This window comes from Haliotis rufescens, unplaced genomic scaffold (genome assembly GCF_023055435.1).
Source record: "Haliotis rufescens isolate VD_foot unplaced genomic scaffold, xgHalRufe1.0.p SCAF_69, whole genome shotgun sequence".
Lineage (NCBI taxonomy): Eukaryota > Metazoa > Mollusca > Gastropoda > Lepetellida > Haliotidae > Haliotis > Haliotis rufescens.
In genome coordinates this window covers 488840-500945 of record NW_025964360.1, presented here as the reverse complement: position 1 = coordinate 500945, position 12106 = coordinate 488840, and the positions used below count along the sequence as shown (strand labels likewise).

The 12106-nt window shown below is 40.8% G+C and overlaps 1 protein-coding gene across 2 annotated transcripts; it reads left to right on the top strand.

Moving 5' to 3' along the window:
* The first annotated feature begins 3790 nt into the window (after positions 1–3790).
* On the top strand, positions 3791–10506 carry LOC124148679 (glycoprotein-N-acetylgalactosamine 3-beta-galactosyltransferase 1-B-like). Of its 2 annotated transcripts, none has more exons than XM_046519911.2 (3): positions 3791–4556; positions 6000–6661; positions 10358–10506. In XM_046519911.2, exons 1-3 carry the CDS (start codon positions 4397–4399, stop codon positions 10385–10387), a joined length of 852 nt encoding a protein of 283 aa, XP_046375867.1. In that variant the 5' UTR covers positions 3791–4396; the 3' UTR covers positions 10388–10506. The 2 variants fall into 2 exon arrangements, with proteins under 2 accessions (XP_046375867.1, XP_046375865.1); XM_046519909.2 differs by having other exon boundaries at positions 3793–4556; positions 10309–10506.
* Positions 10507–12106: the final 1600 nt, after the last annotated feature.

The following is a 12106-nucleotide window of genomic DNA, read 5'->3' as shown; positions in this document are numbered from 1 at the left end:
CTCGCTCATGGGCCGCCTCCGTGGTCTAGTGGTAGAGCGTCTGCCCGGAGAGCGGAAGGTCCCCGGCCGCGTCATACCAAAAGACGGTTAAAAATGGTTCTTGTTGTTACCCTGTCTGGTGCTCGGTATTAAAGGGCTAAAACAAGAACTGGTCGGTTCGGTGTCAATATACTGTGTTTGAGTGGGGTATTCATGTTAAACTGCAGCCTGGTATCTCAATGGGCTAGTACAACAAATCGGCATCAATTTTGGACTAGTACAAGCAGCCACACACACGCACACATACACGTGGTGCTCGGTATTAAAGGGCTAAAACAAGAACTGGTCGGTCAATATACTGTGTCTTAGTGGGGTATTCATGTTAAACTGCAGCTTGGTATCTCAATGGGCTAGTACTACAAATCGGCATCAATCCGGACAAGTACAAGCAGCCACACACACGCACACATACACGTGCATGCACGTCGCTTTATAAGTGCAATAATCTTGGATGCGACGTTAAACCCCATTTCAGCACCATCACCCACTCATGATTGGACCGCTATAATTAGTTTACAGTAAACTACGGTTATAACGAACTCAAAGGGACTACTAATTTCAGTTCGTTATAACCGTAATTCGTTATAAGCATATATACTGTATAACTACAGCAAATAGTTGGGAATAAAAAGTTAGTTCGTTATATCCGTTAGTTCGTTATAAGTGTGTTCGTTATAACCGTAGTTTACTGTAGTTCCATTCGAATCTGGCTCAAAACGAAGCTAATTGGTCGAAAAGGTTCAGAGTATTTGTCATTACATCTAATCTTGTAATATAATAATAATCTTGTAAACTGTCACAATTCTTTCTCGAATCCAGTTTTCCGATTATTGCCAGACTTAGACCAAGCTTACTCACGTCTCCCCAAACCATGACGGTCGGCGAGAATTTGGAACCATTCTTGAAAACATTCCATCCCATATATAAACACTGTTCAAAGCGATGAATTTTAAAAACATGGAAGACGGTGTGCATGTTATTTTTAACATTTTATTTTTTTCTTATAGAACTATTTAAGGCATCTATGTACAAATGCAGTCGAAGATACGATTCACATGCATCATTCGTGTTCAGTAGGGCTACGTGTACGGAGTAGTAACACACATATTAGCGATATTTCTATTTCTAGGAACTTTGAGGCAAAATAATTATGTAAGGCAGGATGTTTTGTAGTCAGGTGGTAGAGGATGAAAATCTATTACTTAATTTTGTATGGCCTAAAGAAGCGAATATGGTGTGGTGCAAAAACATCGGACAATCTCATTTTAGCCGAATGCTACAAATTGGTCTTTGAGATTTTTGTTTTAATGAATATGCTAGCCGTGTATAATATTGCCTCATGGAGAATATCACTAGCCGGTGATTATGTCTGTAACTGACAATGCAGCCGCGAATAGCTGCAATACTGCTGATGTGGCTTTAGGCAATATTTACTCTCTCACTGGCAGTGATATTTTGTTTCAAGCTTCAGGATACTTTATGGTTTTCACTATCATCGGACATTCATGTACACAATTTCTTTTGTTATATTATATTGAGTAGTTGAGAGTTTTAGTTTAAAGTTTTATATGAAACTGTACCAAAGGGAGAGGACTCTACTCTAATCTACAAAGGACTTTGTGTATGTAAATTACATAGCATTTTCAAGCTCAAGTCATAATTTGGCTAAATGCTACTTGAAGAATGAAGAGCATAACAGAAGCATGACCAAACGACTACTAACGAGCGCATGCGTTTGACCTTATGATATTACGCATGCGCACGGACAGCGTCTAAACGCGAGAACACGAGAACGCGAGAAAATGAAATGTCGCATTTTCGCGTTCTCGCGATTTCGTGTTTTTTTGGTCTAACTTGGCAAGTCTGGATTTCGTGATTGCGATATTTTACATCATGTCTAAATGTCGCATTCTTATGTTGTCGACTTTTGACAAAACATGCCATGTACCAAAACCACGAGAATGCGAGATCGCGAGAACGCGAGATTTTGGCCAAATATCGCGTTCTCGCGATCTCGCATTCTCGTGTTTTGGGCATATTTAGCTCGTTTCCAAAGGTCGAGATCGCGAGAATGCGAGATCGCGAGAATGTCCCTTACAACAGACCATAGTAAGGCGCTACAAGATTAACATCTCATCCTACCGGGTACCCACTCACTGCTGGGTGAACAGAGGCACATTTTGAACAAAGTCACTTGCCTGAGGAGACACCATATGTGGTACATGTGCTTCAGTGTGGGGCAGGACCGAAGTCCTAGAAGCTCAAGCTGCTTAACGTGGTCACCCATCTATCTACTCTCCGAGACCGACGTTGCTTAACTTCACCTGTTTGCTCAGACCAGCAAGAGGCGCCACCTGACATCTGTCATTCTTCCCAGGGATGGCCAAAGTCCCGATCCCGGCCAACGCTCTTCGCCTTCGGAAGATTAAAAATGTTCAAACTTACAACTGTAGCTTTGTTTAGTTCCGTCAGACTTTTTTTTATCGGATACCTGATTCATTTCATGCCAATAGTCTCGTTTTGTCGGGTTTTTTTTTTTACATCGCTATTTCTGTGTCGTGTACAAGCGAACGTGAGCCGTTAGCAACAAGGAAGATGATAGCCGAAAACCTCTCACATCACAAACAGTTATTGAGGATTCTCTCAAAGAATCCATTTGATAAGTACTTCAATACTCCTATTTTAAACAGTCGTCTACAGAATTAGTGTGAAAGTCATAATATTGATAATGAACAAGCTTGTTTTAGGGCACATTGCTCCACTATTCACAATATATTTTTCATTCCTGGTAATACTCTAGAAATACATTAGTGATACCCGTAAAGATCCGGGGTAGCATAGGTCTTCAGCAACCCATGCTTGCCGTAAAAGGCGACTATGCTTGTCGTAAGAGGCGACTAACGGGATCGGGTGACCAGGCCCGCTGACTTGGTTGATGCATGTCATCGTATCCCAATTGCGTGGATCGATGCTCATGATATCAATCACTGGATTGTCTGGTGCAGACTCGATTATTTACAGACCGCCGTCATATAGCTGGAATATTGCTGAGTGCGGCGTAAAACAACAAACAAACAAACAATTGCGTGGAGTAGAATAGGTCTTCAGCAACCCATGCTTGCCATAAAAGGCGACTATGCTTGTAAGAGGCGACTAACGGGATCGGGTGGTCAGGCTCGCTGACTCGGTTGATGCATATCATCGATCCCAATTGCATGGATCGATGCTCATGATTTCAATCACTGGATTGTCTGGTCCAGACTCGGTTATTGACAGACCGCCGTCATATAGCTGGAATATTGCTGAGTGCGGCGTAAAACAACAAGCAAACAAACAAACACACTTAATGTAAAGGGGAATTGTATATGACAGAATTGAAAGTTGTGTACGTTTGTATTTACATTCAGAATTGACTACAAAGCGCTTCTTCCAAATCCAAGAGAGAACCCACGCAGCTGCTGAATCATTCCATATCCTCACAAAGTTAGTATTACCGTATAACTTCAAGTAACCTTGGAATAAATGGCATGACTTGAAAGATTAGACACGGTACGTCAACTGATACGTACACTCATCCTCTTAATGTCAGATAGAATATACACTTTAACAGTCTAACCTTCCATATAATTGATCCGAACGATATTTAGTTATTGTTTAGTCTCTGTTATAAAAAAATGCCACAGATGTTGACATACAATATTGTTCGATTTGTGAGCTTAAAATCTCCTTTATCAGAGTCGGACATTTTCTACACCCTTAAACCGCCCTGACCAGATAGACGAACGTATTCAACGCGATGCGGACTTCCCTGATCAGATAGAACAATTTACTGTATGATGTGCAAATCGCCCTAATGAGACTGACAAACGTATTCTACGTTCCGAGTGTCGCCCTCATTAGACAGACGAACGTATTCAACGCTGTGCGGACCGCCCTGATCAGATAGAAGGATATATTTTATATGATGTGCGGACTTCCCTGATCAGATAGACGGCCGTATTCTACACTGTGCGGACTTCCATGATCAGATAGACGGTCGTATTCTACACTGTGAGGACTTCCTTGATCAGATAGACGGTCGTATTCTACACTGTGAGGACTTCCTTGATCAGATAGACGGGCGTATTCTACACTGTGCGGACTTCCTTGATCAAATAGACGGCCGTATTCTACACTGTGCGGACTTCCCTGATCAGATAGACGGTTTGTATTCTACACTGTGCGGACCTCCCTGATCAGATAGACGGCCGTATTCTACACTGTGCGGACTTCCCTGATCAAATAGACGGCCGTATTCTACACTGTGCGGACTTCCCTGATCAAACAGTCGGTGCAAACCGACCAGACACAAGTGTAAATGAAGATTGTTTCGAAGCATTTAAAACTGCTGACTGTTGTCCTCATAGCCGTCTGTTGTGGGACGCTCCTATTCAATTTGCGACAGTCGGTGCGGAATTGGGAATTTGTCAGAGGGAACCTCGCGAGGTCACGTGTACTTGATGCAAGGACGAAAGATGGTAAGAAGACAGAATTTTTTACACGATACCCATTTGAATTATGGGTAATGTTTCTTTGTCTGAAAAATAGTCTTTTCTTTGTACACTTTTCCCCATATGTTTGGAATTTTTCTACCTTCACATCTTTCGAAAATCTGATTGGGGCAAAGACATACAGTAAACTACGGTTAAAATGAACTCAAAGAGAACACTAAGTTTAGTTCGTTATAACCGTAGTTCGTTATCACCGTAGTTCGTTATAAGCCTATATAGAGCATATATACAGCAAATGGACGGCAGCAAAACAATTCGTTATATCCGTCAGTTCGTTATAAGCGTGTTCGTTATAAACGTAGTTTGTTGTACATGTACTCTTAGAAAACGCTTCTTTGAAACCACTTTTGCTTTTGGCACTTTTCAGCTTTACCATATTCAGTGTTCTTATACTACACGTGTTCAAAAGACTTATAATACTTGGTTTCTGCTGTTCTTTTACGTTATATACTAGCTAAACGACGGAGGTCTTAAGTAATCCGGTCTGGATGAGGCCTGAGCGAAATGAGGTTTAACTCGCGTTCAAGATTTGTGCACTTATATGGCGACGTGCGTGGTATTGTGTGTGGCTGCTTGTACTAGTCCGGAAACCTAAATAGGAGCCTATTGCAAGTAAAAGATATGCCAATGAAACACCAAAATCAATTGTAGCATCTTGGTGAACAACACGTCGACGGAAATGTTATTTGTTTCTGAAATCGACATATTCCACGGCTTTCTATAACTTGCATGATAACAACAATTTCATTTACCTGGAAATCAATATTAATTAATAAACTATGACAAGTTAGTAGTGCTGACAAACCAAGGACCGTTTATAGGTTTGGTTGGTTGGTTGTTTTACGCCGCACTCAGCAATATTCCAGCTATATGACGACGGTCTTTAAATAATCGAGTCTGGACCAGACAATCAAGTGATTGATATCATCAGCAACGATCCACGCAACTTTGATCGATGATTTGCTTCAACCAAGTCAGCGAGCCTGACCACCCGATCCCGTTAGTCGCCTCTTACGACAAGCATAGTCGCCATTTACGGCAAGCATGGGTTGCTGAAGACCTATTCTACACCGGATCTTCACGGGTCCCGTATATAGGGGTTTGATTGGTATTCGAACCATTTTGACCCTTTTTCATAAAGTTTGTCTGTTTGTTAGTTGTTTAACACCGCACTCAGCAATATTCCGGCTATATGACGTTGGTCTGTAAATAATCGAGTCTGGCCCAGACATTCCAGTGATTGACACCATGAGCATTTTCATAAAGCCTCCCTGTTCGTAAACACATATTGATATAGAAGATGGTTGTGATCGACTGTGTTGTTGGGGCCAGGAATGAGTGTGTGAGTAAAACAAGTAAATGAAATAAAATCTAGACACACCCTTATTACCTCCAATAATTGTGTTTCAGGTTATGTTAAAGAGGTGGCAGAAACAATTGCATCTCGCCTGCGAATATCTTGCTGGGTTATGACAAACCCAAAAAACCTCGAAAGCAGATCGAGATATATCCAGATGACGTGGGGTAAACGCTGCGACAGAGTGGTGTTCATCAGCTCAGAAACAAACACCGCTTTCCCAGCAGTCGGACTTAACGTGTCGGAAGGCCGAAATCATCTGACCGAAAAGACCCTCGGTGGATACCACTTTGTCTATGAACATCACTTCGATGACTGTGATTGGTTCTTTAAAGCTGATGACGATACTTACCTCATTGTAGAAAACCTTCGTCTCTTCCTGACACAATTCGATACAAACAAACCTATATATTTCGGCCATCACTTTAAGACAATTATCAAACAAGGATACTCCAGTGGCGGATCCGGATTGGTCGTCAGCAAAGAGGCCCTGAGAAGGTTTGGTCAACAGGGACATGACCCCAAAATATGTCGTCAAACTGGCATCGGGGGTGACGTAGCTTTTGGTCAGTGTATGGAATCCCTTGGAGTACCCATTGGCAACTCCTCTGATTCCAAAGGCAGGAGCCGTTTCCATTGTTTGGCTCCATCTGCTCACATTGATGGGAGGTATCCAAAGTGGTACTACTCTTATGATGCGAATGGAGCAAAGAAGGTAAATAAATATATTTATCGTGTTAATGTTATAGGACAAAGATGTATTTGAAACGTTCCATAACGTTGGTTTGTTGGCTTGTTGTTTAACGCCTCACTCAGCAATATTCCAGCTATATGATGGCGGCCTGAAATAATCGAGTCTTGACCAGACAATCCAGTGATTGATACTATGAGCATCGATCCATGAAATTGGGATATGATGACATGCATCAATCAAGTCAGCGAGCCTGACCACCCGATCTCGTTAGTCGCATCTTACGACAAGCATAGTCGCCTTCTACGGCAAGCATGGGTTGCTGAGGACCAATTCTATCCCGGATCTTCACGGGTCTTGTATTACTGGGCTTCGTAATAAGCAATATCAGCTAAAGTATTACTGGACAGGTATTTATATATTCCATAACGACGGAGGTATTACTGGACATGTATTCATATATTCCATATGGACGGAGGTATTACTGGACATGTATTCATATATTCCATATGGACGGAGGTATTACTGGACATGTATTTATATATCCCATAGGGACGGAGGTATTACTGGACTTGTATTTATATATCCCATAGGGACGGAGGTATTACTGGACTTGTATGTATATATTCCGTATGGACGGAGGTACTGGACATGTATTCATATATTCAATATGGACGGAGGTATTAATGGACATGTATATATATGTTCCATATGGACGGAGGTATTGCTGGATTTGTATTGATATATCCCATAGGGACGGAGGTATTACTGGACATGTATTCATATATTCCATATGGACGGAGGTATTACTGGACATGTATTTATATATCCCATAGGGACGGAGGTATTACTGGACTTGTATCTATATATTCCGTATGGACGGAGGTACTGGACTTGTATTTATATATTCCATAACGACGGAGGTATTACTGGACTTGTATTTATATATTCCATATGGACGGAGGTATTGCTGGACATCTATTTATATATTCCATATGGACGGAGGTATTACTGGACTTGTATTTATATATCCCATAGGGACGGAGGTATTACTGGACTTGTATGTATATATTCTATATAGACGGAGGTACTGGACTTGTGTTGCTATATTCCATAACGACGGAGGTATTACTGGACTTGTATTTATATATTCCATATGGACGGAGGTATTAATGGACATGTATTTATATGTTCCATATGGACGGAGGTATTTCTGGACTTGTATGTATATATTCCATATGGACGGAGGTATTGCTGGATTTGTATTGATATATCCCATAGGGACGGAGGTATTACTGGACATGTATTCATATATTCCATATGGACGGAGGTATTACTGGACATGTATTTATATATTACATATGGACGGAGGTATTGCTGGACTTGTATGTATATATTCCATATGGACGGAGGTATTGCTGGACTTGTATTTATATATCCCATAGGGACGGAGGTATTACTGGACTTGTATTTATATATCCCATAGGGACGGAGGTATTACTGGACTTGTATGTATATATTCTATATAGACGGAGGTACTGGACTTGTGTTGCTATATTCCATAACGACGGAGGTATTACTGGACTTGTATTTATATATTCCATATGGACGGAGGTATTAATGGACATGTATTTATATGTTCCATATGGACGGAGGTATTTCTGGACTTGTATGTATATATTCCATATGGACGGAGGTATTGCTGGATTTGTATTGATATATCCCATATGGACGGAGGTATTACTGGACATGTATTCATATATTCCATATGGACGGAGGTATTACTGGACATGTATTTATATATTCCACATGGACGGAGGTATTGCTGGACTTGTATGTATATATTCCATATGGACGGAGGTATTGCTGGATTTGTATTGATATATCCCATATGGACGGAGGTATTACTGGACATGTATTCATATATTCCATATGGACGGAGGTATTACTGGACATGTATTTATATATTACATATGGACGGAGGTATTGCTGGACTTGTATGTATATATTCCATATGGACGGAGGTATTGCTGGACTTGTATTTATTTATCCCATAGGGACGGAGGTATTACTGGACTTGTATTTATATATCCCATAGGGACGGAGGTATTACTGGACTTGTATGTATATATTCCATATGGACGGAGGTAATGGACTTGTATTTATATATTCCATAACGACGGAGGTATTACTGGACTTGTATTTATATATTCCATGTGGACGGAGGTATTGCTGGAAATGTATGTATATATTCCATATGGACGGAGGTATTGCTTGACTTGTATTTATATATCCCTTAGGGAGGGAGGTATTACTGGACTTGTATATATACATTCCATATGGACGGAGGTATTACTGGACTTGTATGTATATATTCCATATGGACGGAGGTATTACTGCACATGTATTTATATATTCCATATGGACGGAGGTATTACTGGACTTGTATTCATATATTCCATATGGACGGAGGTATTACTGGACATGTACGTATATATTCCATATGGACGGAGGTCTAAATGGACTTGTATGTATATATTCTTTATTGACAGAGGTATTACTGGACTTGTATTTATATATTCCATATGGACGGAGGTTTTACTGGACTTGTATGTATATATTCCATATGGACGGAGGTACTGGACTTGTTTTTATGTATTCCATATGGACGGAGGTATTAATGGACTTATATGTATATATTCCATATGGACGGAGGTACTGGACTTGTATTTATATATTCCATAACGACGGAGGTATTACTGGACTTGTATTTATATATTCCATGTGGACGGAGGTATTGCTGGAAATGTATGTATATATTCCATATGGACGGAGGTATTGCTTGACTTGTATTTATATATCCCTTAGGGAGGGAGGTATTACTGGACTTGTATTTATATATTCCATATGGACGGAGGTATTACTGGACTTGTATTTATATTTCCCATATGGACGGAGGTATTACTGGACTTGTATGTATATATTCCATATAGACGGAGGTATTACTGCACATGTATTTATATATTCCATATGGACGGAGGTATTACTGGACGTGTATTCATATATTCCATTTGGACGGAGGTATTACTGGACATGTACGTATATATTCCATATGGACGGAGGTCTAAATGGACTTGTATGTATATATTCTTTATTGACAGAGGTATTACTGGACTTGTATTTATATATTTCATATGGACGGAGGTATTACTGGACTTGTATGTATATATTCCATATGGACGGAGGTACTGGACTTGTTTTTATATATTCCATATGGACGGAGGTATTACTGGACTTGTATGTATATATTCCATATGGACGGAGGTATTACTGCACATGTATTCATTTAATCTATATGGACGGAGGTATTACTGGACTTGTGTTTATATATTCCATATGGACGGAGGTATTACTGGACTTGTGTTGATATATTCCATATGGACGGAGGTATTAATGGACTTGTGTTGATATATTCCATATGGACGGAGGTATTAATGGACTTGTATTTATATATTCCATATGGACGGAGGTATTATTATTGTTATTATTATTATTATTATTATTATTATTATTATTATTATTATAATTATTATTTATTATTATTGCTATTTTATATTTCAGGGCATCAATAGCATGAGCGACCTATTATTATTATTAATATTATATTTCAGGGCATCAGAAGCATGAGTAACCACCCCATCTCATTCCATTACGTTCCAGGCAGCAAAATGTTGGAGCTTGAGTATCTGATCTACCACACCGGTGTAAACGTACTTCATACAAATGGTCATGTGCCACACAGCAGGAAATGAAAATTCAGTCTCCATAATGTTGTATTACTGCAAATGTCTCTGAATAAACGGCTTGTATTCAAGTAAAGTGAGTAATCCCGTCTTTCTGTTTTAGCACCGCGTGTCAGCTTAATAGTGGGTAAATCAAAGCGACAATACCTTTTCCATATTCATAAGAAATCTCTCCCAAATGAACAGTCGATTGTACGATTCCGACTATATATCATGCGCATGTGTACATAATTAAGTTTTCGTTGTGGTCGTTGTAATTCTTGCATTCTGATTAGCTGAATTGGTCACGTGTTATTACATTCATTTCCCAATGAAAGGCACTCTCCTACCCATAGTTCCTTGCATTGTCAGCATGGTACCTCTGCCACAGGCCAGCGCCATGTGACGTCACATCCTTCACAGTCCATTCAAGATATTGCGTATGCTTTTCATCCGTTTCATTGTTGACAAGTTTTCACATTTTCATAAACAAATGTCAAACAATGGCGACGGTTCATTAAGAGTGAGTGAGTGAGTGAGTGAGTTGGGTTTAACGCCGCTTTTAACAGTATTACAGTTATATCGCGGCGTGTCAGCTTAATGTGGGCGGAAAGCCCGATGTGATGCAGGTCTCAGACGTTTACCACTTCGCTGAAACGGATATGGTGCTGACAGACCTAGAAACATAATCGGGGCGAATCAGGATTCGAACCCACAATCATAGGTTTCTGGCGTGCCAAAGAGACGCAACTCTGCACAACGAATCGCGGCGCCTTAGACGACTTGGCCACCCGTGCCCGCGGCTCATTAAGAAAGTATCCTAAAGTATAAGCTACTTGTTTTTGCGTAGTTATCCTTTGTTTACATTGGTTGTACGGCTCCACGTGCTGTCATCGAAGCCCAACGGAGAGCTGGCGATACGGTCACTTTGATGTATAAATATATACTGAACCGCAAATGAAACGTCACCATGGATAGATATATGAGAAACCTTATTTGTCCAAACACTGTAAACATACTTTGAGACATATTAAAAAGATGAAACTTGGCAAAACTGATCATCAAGGTTGGAATTAAAGTGTCAAATGTTCTTAAAGTGAAACACAACATTAGTCTCTGAGAAAATGGCATCACAAGTCAGTATCTCGTGTGTCCGCCATGTTCATTGATGACTGCTGTGCAACGTCGATACATGGAATGGATGAGGCGGTTGATGAAGGCCATAGGCAAATTGAGCCCACACTCTGAGGAACGACTGACGCAGTTCAGCTGCAGTTGTCGGCCTTGGTCGGGCGTCATTCAGCCGTCTTTGAATCTCGTCCCACAGGTGCTCATTGGGATTTAAATCTGGACTGAGGGCAGGCCAGTGCTTGGTTCTGATGCCATTCTGCTGGAGGAAGTCTCTTGTTGCTCTCGCAGTGTGGGTACGGGCGTTATTATGCTGAAACTCGTGGTTGCGGCGACGTGCCAAATGAGGTATGGCGTGTGGTCTCAAGATTGATCAATGTACCGAGCTGCTGTGACACCATTGCCTCTCCCTGGACCGATGTTCTGGAAGACCACAGGGCTGACCCTCTGTGCAAGACCAATTCCATCCCACAGCATGATGTTTGGACCACCCCATGAGTCTCTCTCACCAACACAAGCATCCGAATGACGTTCCCCACGGCGTCGCCAGACTCTCTCT